The sequence below is a fragment of the Macrosteles quadrilineatus genome, unplaced genomic scaffold (genome assembly GCF_028750875.1).
Source record: "Macrosteles quadrilineatus isolate MER2022 unplaced genomic scaffold, UCM_ALF_1.0 Scaffold_8__2_contigs__length_117827958, whole genome shotgun sequence".
Taxonomy (NCBI): Eukaryota; Metazoa; Arthropoda; class Insecta; order Hemiptera; family Cicadellidae; genus Macrosteles; species Macrosteles quadrilineatus.
In genome coordinates, this window is record NW_026542601.1 from 55,746,029 (window position 1) to 55,762,645 (window position 16,617).

The following is a 16,617-nucleotide window of genomic DNA, read 5'->3' on the forward strand; positions in this document are numbered from 1 at the left end:
ACATCATCGCGAACATCTCCTGCAGCTGCAAAGACATCATTATTGCCACTCATGACGCGGTGAAATCACTGACGTATATAACAAATAATCCTGAATTTATTGTAATTCTGCCCACATTCAGCAAGAATATGTTTTCTTGACAGTTTCGGGACCCATCCATCTATAGTTAAAACACTAATAAGGGTAGGCTATATTTCATGATAAATTTTGCGCCCTCAACATAGCGGTGCCCTTGGTGGGTGCCCATCTCACTACCCCTTAGCTATGGACCTGAAAACAGGCATCTCTACAAACATGTAAAATACTGGTGGATATAAATTTGTTATTGAAATCAAATTAATGACAAACTAGCCTTCATATCTCAATGCTTGGTTTATATTTTTGTTTATAAAATGTACTGTTTTACTGAAGTAGCCTAACAATAAAAGTTAGTAGAGTGATTGTGTTGATGGTTTTAACTATTGTACCCTTTCTAAAGTGCTTACAAAAGACATATTCTAACCAGTGCCTTTTCCATATCCTAAACAAAATATATAATTGAAATAATTGTCTTGGTTTCAAATGGACAACATTTTTATAGAAATCAACTAAAGCCCCATTTAGCGGGTGTGATGGAAAAAGAACTTTTGGTTGGAGCGATACGATACACAAAAACAAGCAAAAAGCGGGTGGATGAGCTTCACCGACCTTGGGGGCTGGTATATATTGGGGGGGGCAGACACATGCTCATCAGTCTTGGGTCTCTGACTGAACTGTCTCCTCTCTCATCATGAAGTTCTTGGTAAGTGCTACTAAACATTTTTTATACTTTCTTTAATTCAACCAATAATTTTTACTTTTTAAAATTTATCATAATCCTGGGGAAGTCCTAGTCACTACAGAACAAAACAGTTTCAATATCCTGTTAATTTTTGCTAGCTTTTAATTAGAGAAATTGAAAAAGTTTGTTGTTTAAATAAAAAATTATTAGTTAGACGCTTGCAAGATGAAGGGGTGTAACTACAGAATGATAAGCCTATATACTTACACCCCTTCATCTTGCAGCCATGAGTTAAATAAATGCATGAGTGTTTGTATAAAATATATCATTAGTTAACTGTATTTTAATTCTAAATACACTATTTAAGCATTTTAAAATGTAGAATAAAGATGATAGCAGCTAGCTTACATTATAAGAAGTACAGGTTGGCCATAAAACACATAGAGGACAGATGAAACACATAGGGGACTCTTCTTTGTGTGATCTATGATTTCAATGTACTTCTTACAAGGTAAGCTTGCTGCTATCCCCTTTGTTCTACAATTCAATATCCTGGCCTAGAGTGTTTCCTGTAACAAAGCTATTCAAGCTTTTTACTTTTTGTCTGTACAGAGTGTTTTATTATAAGCAAGGGTTTATGCACAAAATAACTGGAATATTGCTACCAATCTTATTAGGTTTTTAAAAAGCTAATCCGGACAAACTTGTTTATTTTTATTGTAATGAGTAAAACATCTAGAAGCTTGCTAAGGAGTAAAGCAATATCCCCTGTCTTCTACAACACATTAGGGTGAAGTAAAAATGTGTGCGAGTTGTAAACATACAATACAAATAAAGAAAAACTCCTCATTCGATAAGTTTTATTCCAACTTAAATTAACTGGGGCTCTTGTTTAAAAACCTTAACATAAAGGTTAAAACTGGATAGAAATCATAGACTTATATTTTAGTGAACCGGCCTTGAGACTGCATAAGTAATTGGTTTTAAGTAGAAAATTTTAAAACAAAGTAAGAAATAACTAATGATAACTTATATAGTGACAATGTATCCTGGCTGTAGGTTTAGAAGTTGTTTGCCAAAGTAACAGTTTGAACATTCATAATATCAGAATATGTTTAACATTAACTAGCAGCCTGCGTCACTTTGTGACTTCAAAATCCGTGACATATTTGATATATAGTTTAGTGGATAAGGGTGGGAACGATTATGTCACTATTATTTGTATTGTGAGTCCTATTATTATCATTGCGTGTGCGAACTCTTCTAGGCATCTTAGAAAAATTACAAATACTAATGAAGCATACAATGAAAACAGAAAATCTAACGCAAGTAATTTTCTTCTTTACTTTTTGCACAAATAACAACATTTTACTTGAATTCACTGAAACATCACCAACCACAGATAACCCCATTTTCGTATGGATGTAAAACAACATTTTATCATGGCCATCTGTTTTGATGTAAACAAATTTAATATAAACTTGAAAAAGTTCAGATGATTAACAACTGAGTTCAGCACAAACTATGAAATTTTAAAAGCCAATATGACGAAGGGATTTCACGGGATTCATCCAAACCCGCAAAAGGCACATCTAGAGGATAAGAGCTTTAAATTAATACCCAACTAGGTGAAACCCGTCGAATTCGACGGTTACTCTTTAGGTTTTACGTAAATTTAGCTAACTGCGATAAATAGAGTGAAGTTATTAAAATCTTAGTTAAATTAAGGGAGGATAAACATAATAATGCGTATGACGATTGTGTACCTTAAAAAGTTGTTGATGATTCTTTTTAATACAATATTTTCTGTCCTTTTATAGGCTTTAGGTTGCCCAAAAGGTTTTTTTAGGAGTCTTACAATTTTTTCTTGTTCATGAGTTTTGATAATGTTAAAGCCTGTTTCACTATTTTGCTGCAGACAAAATTCCTAAAAATTCTTTTAATTATATAGATGAGCAGCTGTATGAATGTTTGTAATTTAGTTGAAATTTGAAGCAAACTAAAATCAATAATTATATTTATAGTTAACAGTAAAATAAAAAAATATCTTAATTATATTTCTAGTTAAACAATGTTCCAGTTTTTGTGAGCAAAAACAAAAAAATTGCTGCTGTTGTAATAGTTTATTGTTATATATTAAAATCTATTTATACAGTAGGACTCAGAAAAAATGTAGATCTATTTTTATGATTGAAAAGGGAAGTATATTTTCTATATTTTAGATAATACAAGCTTTGTCTCACATGGTAAAAGAATTTAGAAATATGTTGAAAAAGTGCATTTACTTTTAAACAGTATTTTAAAATATCAAATTTTATTTCTGTTCACAAAAAAACAATCAAACACAATCATAGCCCACTGATCATATTACAAGCAAACATTTAAAAAAAATCTATTCTTGTAGGTTGTTCTCTGCGCTGTTGCCGCTTGCGCTGTGGCTAAGCCTTTCGCTGGCTACGCCTACTCAGCAGTCTCACCCCTGGTAACCCCCTATGCCTACGCTGCCCCCTATGCTGCCTACGCTCCCTACGCTGCTCCCTTCGCCGCCCCCTACGCCTACGCTGCCCCCGTTGGTGTCAAGACTCAGTATTATGCCCAGGACATCGCTGGACAAGTCAGCTACGGATTCTCCGAGCCCGCTCAGGCCCAGAGCGTAGTCCAGGTAAAGAGAGTAACGTAATCCATCTATTTGTATAAAAACATACAAGGATAAAAGATAAAAGTAATTCCGAGACTAAAAATATAATAAATAGATTTTATTTGATTTACTTTGACAATAGTTCAGTTACCTATCACCGTTTTAGATCTGGAGTTTCAGTATTTGGCAATTGCTATCTTATTATTACAAGATCAAGAGGCTAATAATGTTTAAACAATATTTTGTTTACTTTGACAATGATTTTACTCATCTACGATTTTAAATCTACATTTTCTCAATTTTATCATCGTTGTAGGACAACACTAAAGTCTTAAAGTGTTAAAAAAGATTTTATTTTATTTCTGTTGGCAATGATTTAGATGCCCTTATTGTAATTTATCAGATTCACAGTTTGATTATTATTACAGGACGCAGCTGGTAACAAGGTTGGCAGCTTCAGTTACATCAACCCCGAAGGTAAGCTCGTCCAGACAAACTACATTGCTGACGCCCTCGGCTACCGTGTTGCTTCTAACGACCTGCCTGCTGCCTCCCTCGCCCAGCCCACCCCTGTGTCTGACACCCCTGAGGTAGCTGCCGCCAAGGTGAGTCAGATCAATTCAAATATGTACAATGACAGCTTTTTAGTAGGCACATACGATTGTTTATTTTTGCGGTAAACTAATTTTAAGTTTACAATAGTTAAACAAACATAAAAATTAATTTTGAAATAGTAAATTAGCCTCAAAAGTAACAAGAAAAAGTACAGTAGAATTCCGCTAATCCAAAAATTTTCCGGATCCAAACAAGAGTATGAACATAAAACAAAACCTACTCACATACTTTGACAAAAATATTACCCCTGATAGCAGTCACGCTACAGTGCAAATTTCTTACCTTGCGCTTGCATTCATGACCCCTCAAATGCTTAGTACGCCTTACAAACAGTCAATGAACAGCATCTTAATTAATTTTAACTAATTGAGATCAAATCCTCTATGTAATTATAAATCTAATTTTGTGATTAACTCGTCTAAGATAAAAGTGATTGAACTATAAAAGCTTAATATGTAAAGTAAAAAGATTAGCACGAGACAATAACTCAGATTCACTTGTGTGTCAACCAATTGTTTACAATCTGCCCGAACATTGCAGGCCAGTTTCTTCGCTGAGTTTGAGAAGACCAAGAGCCGATCTCGTCGTGAAGCTGTTCCAGTCCAGACTCCAGCCAGCACTACTCCCCTGGCTGCTGCCCCCGCTGTTGTAGCCGCCCCCGTTGCCTACGCTGCCCCAGCCTACCCCTACAGTGCTGCTTACCCCTACAGCGCTGCTTACCCCTACAGCGCTGCTTACCCCTACTCCGCTGCCTACCCATACTCCGCTGCCTACCCATACTCCGCTGCCTACCCATACTCCGCTTACCCCTTCAACTACGCTTTCGCCAAGTAATTACTCCCCTTCTCCACCTCTCCGCTCAGTACCAGAGCTGATAGAGACCCCAGTTGGGTTCTAGCGGAAATTTCCATCAACGGTGTTACAACTTCTTTGGGCATTACAACCACACTTTGACTGTTACCTCTCTTCAATGTAAAAATTGCAATAAATCTTTCCTTCTCAATTTGCTAGTTTCATTCTGACTTCAGTTTACCATCCTGCTATAGAATGTACTTCATTAACTTAAATGTTACATGAAAATGCATGATAACAAAACAGCTATATTATTATTTTACAAGTTTACATAAATGCAAAATACTCCTAATATTTTCTTTGAAGAAAAATCATTAAAAAATAATCCATCAGTTGGCTTTATTATTATAAATTTTAAAATCTTAGCCTACAGAAGGTTCTTACAAATAGTAGTTATTAACAAACTACTTGCTGTTTGGTTGTTTTCTTCACACAACTTTACAATTTTACCATTACTGCAGACAATGATTACTATTTTGCCGTAACCTTGGAAGATGTTCTAGATTTTACCAAGACCACAGAAGACGTTCACGATTTCATTGTGCTAACGGAGATTAATAGGTGTTTACTGTTTACTCTAGCAAATACAGAACGTCATTTGGTGTCAAACCCAAACTCTTAAAATTTGTCTTATATCCATATTACAAGAATAATGGGAAATATTACTGGTCTGTGGCCACCCTGTATAAACCAACAATGTTATACCTACATAGATGAGTTTAGACATTTTTCTAGAAGTGATAGAAAACATATTGTTGGTATAACCCCTTCGCCAAATCATATTGATAAACTTATATCATCCAACCTCATCAACTTAAATCACACAATTCCCACATAAGGACTATTTTCACACTGCTAACTAAATATTGAAATTATATATAACCGTTACATTGCTGATTGCAGGAGCTAGGATGACAGTTACCCACCACAGCCTAGACCTTCTGACACATTCTGTTTTAAACAGGAAACAAGTCCTGAAATTTAAAATTCAAATCTTGTAGATTGCCAATTGTTTTAGCAAAGTGAAAAAACTACTACTTTTGAGGCCTATATTAAAACTAAACATTTACTTAAAATTCTTTTACTACAGAGAAAGAAACTTGAAAAATTAAAGCTGTACCTCACAAAAATCCAAAATAATGATGATGACTCAGGTGCAAATACTACAGTCCGGCCTCACATGTACAGTCATGGCAAACAAACTCGGTTGTAAAAACGGCAGAAACACAATCACTGCTCGATTTGCCATTGTATAAAGCAATAGCGCTACTAAAATGTATATAAAATCTAGTTGACGTTTATGTTGTAGGCCTAACCGAGTTAAATTGTTATTCACTGTTTGGGTTAACCGGAGATCCGACCAAAGAGGTTGAGTTTTAAAAGCAAAACAGTTTCAGGAGATTTTTTACAATAACTTAAGACTAACCTCGACTTGTCGCCTCAGGGTTGATAGGACGGAAGCCGACACTCTCTGCCTTGGCTTGCAGCTTGGTCTGTACATTCTCCGCTCCTTCCTTCAGTTTGGCCAACACACCTGCAAGAAAAACCATATAACGCTAAAATTGTATACATATAAAGAGTAGGATATGCACTTTATGGAAAAGGAACAAATGTTAGTGTACTGAAATTAACCTAACAATACTGAAGCAGACATCCCATCCATCCCATAGCCATGTTATCTTACAACAAAATCCACTTTTCCCTCAAACTTGTGCTAAGAAAATTGCTATGATTTACAAAAACTTTTCCTTTCAGTTTGGCTTGGCATATTAGATAGGTTGGTGTATTCGGCAGAAACCAGTAATTCAAATCAACGCAATCTGTCTATGGCTCAATAAAACTATGTTCATTTTTATTCAAAAACTGGCAACAATTAATTTTAAAACGAGAATGCAAGGAAAAAGTCAAAGGTATAACTGGCAATAATAAAGTTTGTACAGTTTAAATTAAAACATTTACCAAAGGTATTGCAGGGCATCTACCAGTTTCCTTAAATCAAAACTTGTGACCTTTCAACAACATCTTTACATGTAATATCCATGGGTTTTCTGATATAGGAAAAACCACTTTGATTTAAGAAAAAATCAGTTGATCACTGAATAAATTTTGAGAGTATGGATACACAGAAAAATCTACTTTTGTGTTGACTTGAAATGAATAGTTAAAACAAGCAAATTCTTTATTGTGGCTTTTATTTTGGAGTATTAATATTTAAATGATCTGTTTTCATATATTTTATTTCTGTAGCAATTATAAAAATCTGTAACACAGAATGCATTTAAATTAAATTAAGTGACTTATCAGAATCTTCTGTGATTTCCTGGTAAAAACAGAGACTTTCCAGTAATGTGTTTGACTTCAGTGACTGGTAAATACCTTTTCCAGTAATACTACAAATAAAACTTTTTTATTAACAACACTCGAAAGAAGTCTAAACAAATGAATTGCACAAACACTAAAACAACAAGCTTTAGATTGAAAATGTACTCATAGTTTTATTTTAGTCTTTCAAGAATCAAAACAATATCAGAATCATCAATATACTAGGGTTGCTTTCAGAGAGGTGAAAGCCAGTTGAGCGGAACAAACGTGATTTGATATTTGTATAAAAGTAACTAAATGTAAAAAATCAATAGATGCTGGTTTTATTGATTAAAATTATAATAATTCAGACTTGTTTATACTACATCTTGTTATTCAGATACCTCTTCCAAAAGTGCATTATAGTAGTTGTGACCAGGAAAATATTATCAGTTTATTTGGTGCAACACAAATAAACAACTCGATCACCTACCTATAACCATAGATAAAACATACTCGCTATAACCTACACTTTACCTCCCAAATCTAACCTTATTTCAAAACATGTAGTCACGAATACTCATAAACCCCGACCTACCTTCCCCACATGCCTAAATTAGATCAGTGTTCAATCTGCGTTTTATTAATAAGTGTAATAACTTACTGCACCGTCGATGTAATTCAACATAATATAACCTGTGATGTATTATCGGATTAAATATCGATTTCGATTCGGTTCAATATATCGCTTATTAAATCCTGATTTCTAACATTGGCTGTTTCTGATCAGCTGGCAACACAAATAGGTTCCCAAGAAAGTAGTCACTGGTTCTCTTGTTTACATTTTTCTTGTAAACAAAAAACTGTCATATGGCTACTTTAGTCCCATAAGCCTAATGTTAAAATTTGGAAATTTTAAGTTCGTTTTAAATTGCATTAGCATTATCTAATTGAAATTTGTTTGTTTATTAACCATCTCACTATTAGTCTAAGTAATCTTGTTAAGTTTAGCTGAAATGTGTTCTGCCGTTATTGAGTGATGTTGCTTTATTTGTTGCATTGAAGTTGATCCCAAAGAGCTACGCTCGCTTCGCTCGCTCCGCTCAAAAAATAAAATACTGAATATAAAGCATGCTGCGGGAAACATTTTTACCATGTTTATCCTTTTCTTTAAGCATTCTCTCCATATCTCCTGCCTTGTCCTTCACTTTTCCAAAGAAATCTGTCCTCGTAAGCATTGCAAAGAAGATTTGAGGTTAAAAAACTTGTTTGCTATCATGATTAATCCATAATCCTCAATTAATTTATTGGCAGTAATGTTTGTGATATTCCTATGACTAAAACAATGTCAATAGTTTTTGTAAAACCCCACTAAACTGAATCATTCAATATCTATCTATACTATTATAAAAAAGAGGTGGTTGCTGTATGTGTGTATGGGAAAAGTAAACTCGAAAAATACTGGTCAGATTGGGCTGAAATTTGGCATGATGATAGCTCACATTCCCGATTAACATATAGGCATATTCTTATTTCAAAAAATCCTTTCGGGCTCCGCCCCAGTGGCTCTGGAGTTTCCCATGTTAACCTTATGAGAAATGGAATTATTGAATCTTAACAGCTGTTTCAATTAAACAAGTTGGTTCTGTTCTATGATGTTCAATAGCATTAAAGTTACAAGGATTACCAACAGGGTGCAGCACTATTATTTCTTTTACATTTATGACAACAGCTAATTTGCAACCAAAAGGTGAGTGAGCGTAGCGAACGAACTTCAACCTGGAGGCGAGTTGGCGTAGCGAACGAGCTAACCTGAAGGCAAGTGAGCGCAGCGAACGAGCTCCAACCTAAAGGTGAGTGAGCGTAGCGAACAAACTTCAACCAGGACATGATTGAGCCATGCGAACGAGATAATCTTGAAAATTAAGAAGTTAAACGGGGCAAAGCCCGCGGGTTACAGCTAGTCAATTATAAATTATGTCAATTGATATCAATAATTAAGTATCGGTCTAGCGGATTTTCTTTAACACTTAGACTGCTGGGTAATTTTAGCCATGTTGGGCAGAATTCGCTTGCAATCGTATGAAGTTGGTCAAGTAATCCCTTTGATAACCATAAAATATTTAAGTTAGTTATCAAAAAAGAAACTGAAGTTTTTAGCTGGGTACTTATACCGACACCGCATTTAAAAAAGAGTATTTGCTGATAGAAATCAAGTATCCTCCTTGGTTGAAAACGTTTGGTCCTTAGGAGCGGCAGTGGTGAGACATTGAATAACACTGAAGCTAGAATTCAATACCCTAGGTCTAAGAGCAATGACCTGAACCATTTTCTGACAAAAGTAAAATTTATGAATTTGTCCTCAATAATTTTTTTATAAAACTAGTCCCCCCTGGAATAAATACCTCTCCGCCAAACTATTTCGGTGTTCGAAATACATGTTTGGCATCTACCCAGAAATACCGGTCACAAAGCAAACAAACTTCGGTTTATATTATACTTTTTGCCAAAAGTATAGAAGTATACCATAGTATGAACTATGACGAGCAGATGCAGTGATCAAGTTACTTAACTCTCAAATTCCGGAGACATTACTGCCACCTTACGTTTGAAATGAATATATGAGGGAAATAACTAACAAATCATTTTGTTAAACAATTACAGTTTTGGAAGTACAATGCAACAAATATTTGAACGACCAACATTTAATTTAATGTGATTTACATACCGGCAATCTTTTTGTGGGCATCAGGAGATGCAGATTGAGTCAACGCTGCCACCTTCAAGTATTCTGAGGAGTTGATCAGTCCCTGAGCCTCTAGCGTACCCGGAGACATGGCGCTGTACTCCTCACTCAACAATTGTACTGCAATATACAAGTGACAATCATAACTAACTGTCTTTGGGTGGAGAGGTTTGGAGGAATTGTAGAAGAGTGAAGGAAAGTTTCTTGAAGAATCACAAGATGGAAGTACACTGGAAGATATGGCTTTTAATCAATATTTATTTAATCTAGTACTTAAATTCCACGATTCAAGCACTGCCTTTGTTTTGTCATAAACGTGAAACATAATTTCTGAAATGGCAGCATATACCAAGCATATTTTTACGACTTATGAATAAATCAGTAGAAAGTATAATGTGCATTGTGTAGCTCTCTTATTACCTCCAACCAACTGAAACTTCACCCCATTGAAACCAGTTGAGTTTAGTTCTGAACCCTTAACATTTTTTATTATTAATCTTCGTCACTTGAATCTGCAGTACCCTCACCTATAAGTGCCTCGATGTCAAAGCAGAGAATGTGACTCTCAGGGTCCTTGGGGTTGGTCCGCAGTCCCTGGATCATCAGTGGGAAGGCTCGGGACTTCTGGTGGTCACTACCGTCCTGGTTGTGATGCTGACTAAGCTGCTGTAGTTGATGTAACCCTCTCTGCAACATTCACTTGTTTATAGTGACTCTGCAGGAAAACTGGAAAACTAGTTTCCAAAAATGGTAATATGTGTTTAATCATTTCTCACTCCTTCTTTTTCCTAACCTTAATGTAACCACAACTAAAATCACACAAAAAGAATCAGTAAGTAACTACAATAAAATTTATTCAAGTCGAGAAACTTTTCTAATACAGAAAAGGTTTCTTCACCTTAAATTTCTCTCTAACTTGCTTTCAAAAAGACATGTCCTTTTTTCTGAAATAGTGAATTAACTTTAAATTTTTAGAGAAGTTTTGATAGCGTAAGATGAAATCCAACGATTGGTAACTGCATTCACATAGCTAAAAGCTATTGGCTATTGGCATTTGAATTCAAACCTCCTATACAGAACGAGCACTAGAAAAACTACTACACCATTCGTGTCCCAAGGTAAAATCTTTAATCACCATCACCTGTGGTAAACGTATGACAGAAATTACTGTACAAATTACAAGGCCTACAAATTGAAAAATTACAATGGTTTTGCAAATAAGCTATACAGTTTGCGATGTGGGATATTCACCTTTTTGATGTGTCAGATGAGAGTAACAGTTAAACAAATTTTGGATAATCGAGGTCCCACTGTTATGTTTTATGGAAAAACAGATTAAGTCTATCTCATTGTTTTGTTTTCATTCCCTTCAAGAGCAACTAAGCCCATGCTTACTTTCGATCGTACTATTTATGTAAAAGAATCTAGCAAGGAAATAAATCAGAAAGCTCATATAGTGGGTGTAGTGACGAACCTGTGTAGCATGTCGGATGGCTGACATGTTCCGATGCCGTAGCCCTCGAAGGAAGTGCACCGCAGGATTGGCGAGGCCAGACTCCCCAGGCTGAGTGATGGAAGTCGTCTCATCACAAGCATACAACACCTCTTCTGCACTGATACCATGAAGCACTCGGTCCAGGTGTCCTGCCAACGGATGTAAAAGCATGAGATGCTAGTTCACTTTCCCTTCATAGTTGTTTCAATTCACTCGATCATTTTTGTTTGAAGCTGATTTTTGGTGATGGTAAGTTTATTTCATTAAAAGAGTTATTACAAACTAGATTATACTTATTACAAATAATTTTATTATTACAGTAGGTGAAAAAAAATAATTTTTGCAAGGTTGACAAGCAAACTTTTTCATCTTTGATTAGGTTTGGGTACTAATCTTATCCTTATCATGTTTAAGGTACTTTCTCATCTGAGAACGGGTTCAGATTATAGCTTCCGAAAGGTTGTTAAAATTTGCTTTCCTAATACTGATAGAAAATATATTAAATAATCCCTCAAGCCGTAATAACACAATAGTAGAGCAGGCAGGTTACTTGCCCGTAGAGTATTTCAAGTTACCTGAGGCAGGTAACCTATATGCCAACTGGCTTCATGTAAACATGGCTTAAAATAACCACCCATTCAGTTTTTATTATTTACTGCTTATTTCCATTAAAAAAATGTAATATACAGGGTGTCCCGGAACTCTCTACCAATATTTTAGGCCATTGCTCCTGGGTAAGAAACATAACTAAATATCATATTTAAACTGTCCGGAAGTCCTTAATTACTCACACAGCCGCCATTTCGTTTTTTCAGTTATTATTTTTTTTCTAAAGAATGGTTAAACAAACAAAATGGAAACTTTGCACAAACATTTATGACAACTAGACAAAGCTACCAAAAAATTATCACAATTTTTCAAATTCATAAAACAAAATGGCGGCAATTTTAATTTTTTTTTAAATCAATGGTTTTTTAGTTATTTAAGAAAGAACATTTTAAATGGCCGCCATTTAGTTTTATGAATTTTAAAAATCTTCATAATTTTTTTGTAGCTTTGTCTAGTTGTCATAAATGTTTGTGCAAAGTTTCCATTTCGTATGTTTAACCATTCTTTAGAAAAAAATTAATAACTGAAAAAAACAAAATGGCGGCTGTGTGACTAACTAAGGACTTCCGGACAATTTAAATATAATATTTAGGTACGTTTCTTACCCAGGATCAATGCCCTAAAATATTGGTAGAGAGTTCCGGGACACCCTGTATTTCTACAATAGCTAGGCCTAATAGATTAGGTTAAACAGGTAAGGTCTTTAAAAAAAGAATCATTACTGGCACTATTAGCAATACAGTATACATATTCCAATAATTGGAGCTAAATTTTGAAATGTGTCAAACATAACATATGGGATACACACTGACCTGTTTCCATCTGCCACACGTACACAGTGCTGTCGGAACAGCCGACAATCATGAAGTCATCCAGGGGCCGCCACTTAATGGTCACTACAGGGAACAAGTGACGAGATGCGAGCACAATGCACTTGCGCTCCGTCAGACTGAGCAGTGTCACCGAGTGATCACTGGCCACCGAACACACACACTTCTGCACCCTCAACTGAGCAAACAACACAAGTGAGCACACTGAGTGATTCCTCTCATTGTAAAACTGAACTCTGGTAGGTAATCAATATTTAAAAAAATATATCAAGTTGAATTTTAAGGTTTGTAGAAGAATGTACACAGTTAAACAAACGGCTATAAACGTTCATCAAGTTTCCACCGAGACATTGAAGAAAGTTTAAGACATGTTATGTGTGGACTCACGTTTTTTAGAAAATTAGGGCTTACTGTTGTCAATAGTAGACTTAGAGATGTTCCCTTTCAGTTTGACAATACCTCACATATACGAATGCCTACCGTAAAGCTAAGTTTTAACTTATGCTACCATCTTCTCTGAAACGGATAGATAATTTTAGGTAGGCAGCCTTCTGAAAACTCTCTAAACCACAGATTTTTCATGGCCATATATACTTTTCTCTATGGACACAATGTTTACTACTAAACTGGCAAATGATTTCAATAGGAATATGAGCTGGACCCCTTAAACCACCGAAATTTACAGAACTAAATTTATAATTGGTGTAAGCGTGGATTTTCCTGCAGTCGTTATTAATTACTGCAATAATACTGACTGTCAAATATTTTTGTGCTCTAATTATCGGCTGCTGTAACAATATTGAATGTTGCAAACATGTGGAAAGCAGCTACAACAATGGTGGGGTGAGTAAATCTGATGCTATTGTCTGATTTGAACTAGTAAGCTACATCAGGACGACGTTAGATACCTTAATTCACAAATAACGCTCTTAAAACAAACATTGTCTACTCACACTGCAAGTATTTGGAGGCACCATCAGCTGCATGATCTCACCAGCGTGCACACAGAAGCGATGTAGCAATGTGCCAGCGTACAAGTCCCACAGACACACAGCAAAGTCCACCCCTCCAGACACCAGATGGCTCTTGTCATAGCGGGGGTTGGAGTGGTGTGGGTACAGTAGACAGTTCACCCTGCCTGCATGTCCCAACAGCACTTGGTGGGGCGGCCAGTCTACCACAAATAAATTTAAGTTTAGAATCATCTGGTTTTAATTTAGGATGGTTGTTTATATCCACCCCTTGCTACTTCCATAATTTAGCAATTTTTGTACCTCTTCATTCAGTCCATCAGGCTTAGGCTCTTGGTGATTCCTAATAGCTGAATTGCATCCTTTCCTTTTATTTCCCTTGGCCTCAAAGTCCCAGGCCTTTCCTGAGGATTTAAACCTTCTCTTAGCTGAACAGTAGAGGTGGTCGAGGTTATTCTAAGTAATAGGATAAATAATGCTTTTTACTCAAATTTGACCTTAGTAATAGATTACCAGTACTGGGAATACCAAAATTTTTTTGTGTCGTCGTCTGAACTGTTTTTTTTTAACGTGCGAGTGAAAAGATGCCAATCGCGAATCCCTATTAACAATGCAGAAAGTAGTGATGGTCAAAACCAGAAATTTCGAATCTCGGAAACCAAAACCAAAACTTAAAAAGTCGAATCCCAAATCTCGAATCTCAAAACCTGAACGCAAAACTTTTTAGTTACCTGATCAAGTTGCTAAAAATACAGGTACTATAGTGATAACATTTTTATTATGATTAAGCGATCAAAACTGAAAGAGATTTGACTCCTGATCCAGACATAATAACATAAATGTGACAGATAAACTTACAACCCAAAATAACATATTTTTATAAACAACAAAGTTAACATAAAAAAATGAAACTCTTGACATTGAAATAAACATGAATATTACATTAATCAGAACATTTAGTGGTAAATATTACTTTTTGTTTAAAAAAATTGGAATATTGATATAAAACTGAATTTTAAGCTGTTCCAGTATTTAAGATGCCTTTTGCAGTTAAGTTCAGAATACAATTTACTTGTTTCATTAGTATTAATTGAGATGCGTTTGCTCCATTGCTAGCAGCTTGTGTGTAAACAACAGAGTTGTTATAAACAATAATAATGACACAAAAAATGTCAGCATTTTCAAAAATAATTGTGCCAAAACTTCCAATTTCGAAACTTTTGAATCTTGAAACTCGCCTATCGAATCTCGAAACTGAAACTTTTCCAAAGTTTTGATAGATTTGAGATTTGGTTTTGACACATCACTAGCGGAAAGTAAATAAAGAAACGTCTTATAACACTTAAAACATTTATTTACGCTTATACTGTTACTCACAAGACGGTAAATATACAAAAAAGGTGGTAAGTGGTGATCGATTTTGATTATGTTTTAAGTGTTATAAGACGTTTCTTTATTTACTTTCCATAAATTTAATAACATGTACAATGCTGATCAAGAAGTTATTTATTAACAATGAACATCACAAATTAATATAGCTTAGTACCTTTGTCATTGATTACTGAGAACATCATATTATCTTTTTATCGTTGTCAACTGTTAGAACTAGCAAGTGAAATAAAGATGCTCTTGTCTTCTTATTAACTGACTATTGTTGCAAATAGTATAACAGTATTTCCCATCCCTACTGGACAGCTTAGCCACAAGTGTTCAGAGAATTAAACCTTTGTTGCGTCACTCAGTTAGATCGATGGTGATGTTAGCAATACAAATCTGAAGAAGGATTTAAAAAGGAGTTTATCATTTAGAAACATGAATATTACATGACAATGTGGATTTTTTATGAGGGAAACAAGTTTTATGGTTGTTTTGAGAAAAGAAAGTGTGGCTTGGTTACTGACTGCAAATTGCAAAACTACTTGCCATCGTATTGCTGATGACTGCCATGCAGCAGTTGCAACATGACTGTCTGTGTAGCTGGTACTATGATGATGGATCCATCCTGTCTACCCACCACCAGCCTACTCTGTTGAGGTAGATAGATGCTGGCCATCAACTTTACTCCTGGCACTTCAGCTGAATCCTGCAACATTTTATCAATCAAGGGGTAAATCATATTTTTTTATTCAGAATTACTCGTTAAGTAGGAAGAATTCAATTGCTGCAAGCTGGGAGTCAAGATTAGAAGTACTACAGTTGGCCAGTGTTGTTAGTGCGGTGGACAATTAAGTCGCTGACTAAGATGTTCTCTCCCAAGCCAAGAGATAGCAGTAGGTACAGTAGTAGGTACAGCAGAGATAGTAGATGAAATAAAACAAGGGTTAGAATCTTGTCATGGTCAGTTTGAGGAGTTCACCCCTCTGTGGTAGGCCTAGATCTAGGGGAGAGAGAAGCTCACCTAAAATAAACAATGGATAGCTCAGGTGAAAGTTAACATGATGGGTGTATTCTCTGCGAGTTGCACTTCAAATCAGGCATTTTGCTACTTTTCTTACAAATTAATTCTGTATGTGTGTTTAGTCAATATAAAGCGTATGCAGTGTTGATATTACTACATTGCAAGGGAATTTTAAATTGACTTAAAATTTGCAAACTTTTTACAACCAAAACTTGATCTTTAATAGTCATAAATTGTCTAGAAAATGATTTATCACGATGAAAAACTTACCAGCTGATCTAATATGCCACAAGGAGAAGGATTCATGGCTGCCCAAGATTTTGCTATGCTGTTGGTTACCATTGGCTGCATTGCTAAAAAACACAGGTTGAACTTAAATTTAAATGTGCCTAATACAATAGT

The 16,617-nt window shown here is 35.3% G+C and overlaps 2 protein-coding genes across 5 annotated transcripts in view; one reads left to right on the plus strand and one right to left on the minus strand.

Moving 5' to 3' along the window:
* LOC129000994 (WD repeat-containing protein 7) overlaps positions 1 to 16,617 on the minus strand; it is a 160,224-nt gene that overhangs the window by 122,371 nt on the left and 21,236 nt on the right. For 3 of the 4 annotated variants that reach the window (XM_054428111.1, XM_054428113.1, XM_054428110.1), the window contains 9 exons: positions 16,486 to 16,568; positions 15,741 to 15,900; positions 13,800 to 14,020; positions 12,829 to 13,024; positions 11,387 to 11,556; positions 10,440 to 10,599; positions 9,895 to 10,032; positions 8,320 to 8,388; positions 6,292 to 6,399 (listed from right to left, as the gene is read on the minus strand). In XM_054428111.1, coding sequence (XP_054284086.1) covers positions 6,292 to 6,399; positions 8,320 to 8,388; positions 9,895 to 10,032; positions 10,440 to 10,599; positions 11,387 to 11,556; positions 12,829 to 13,024; positions 13,800 to 14,020; positions 15,741 to 15,900; positions 16,486 to 16,568 — 1,305 coding nt within the window. The remainder of the gene's footprint in view (positions 1 to 6,291; positions 6,400 to 8,319; positions 8,389 to 9,894; positions 10,033 to 10,439; positions 10,600 to 11,386; positions 11,557 to 12,828; positions 13,025 to 13,799; positions 14,021 to 15,740; positions 15,901 to 16,485; positions 16,569 to 16,617) is intronic. The other variant, XM_054428112.1, reaches the window with a different exon arrangement.
* Positions 650 to 5,016, plus strand: LOC129000998 (cuticle protein 7-like). Its single transcript, XM_054428117.1, has 4 exons — positions 650 to 781; positions 3,165 to 3,422; positions 3,827 to 4,003; positions 4,554 to 5,016. The coding sequence occupies exons 1-4, from the start codon at positions 770 to 772 to the stop codon at positions 4,845 to 4,847; spliced, it is 741 nt and encodes a 246-aa protein (XP_054284092.1). The 5' UTR covers positions 650 to 769; the 3' UTR covers positions 4,848 to 5,016.

What these genes read in the sequence shown, in the direction of transcription:
- LOC129000998 (XM_054428117.1), top strand. An exon ending in AGGCCCAGAGCGTAGTCCAG is followed by an intron (nt 3,423 to 3,826) that starts GTAAAGAGAGTA and finishes TTATTATTACAG; the next exon opens with GACGCAGCTGGTAACAAGGT. An exon ending in CTGAGGTAGCTGCCGCCAAG is followed by an intron (nt 4,004 to 4,553) that starts GTGAGTCAGATC and finishes CGAACATTGCAG; the next exon opens with GCCAGTTTCTTCGCTGAGTT.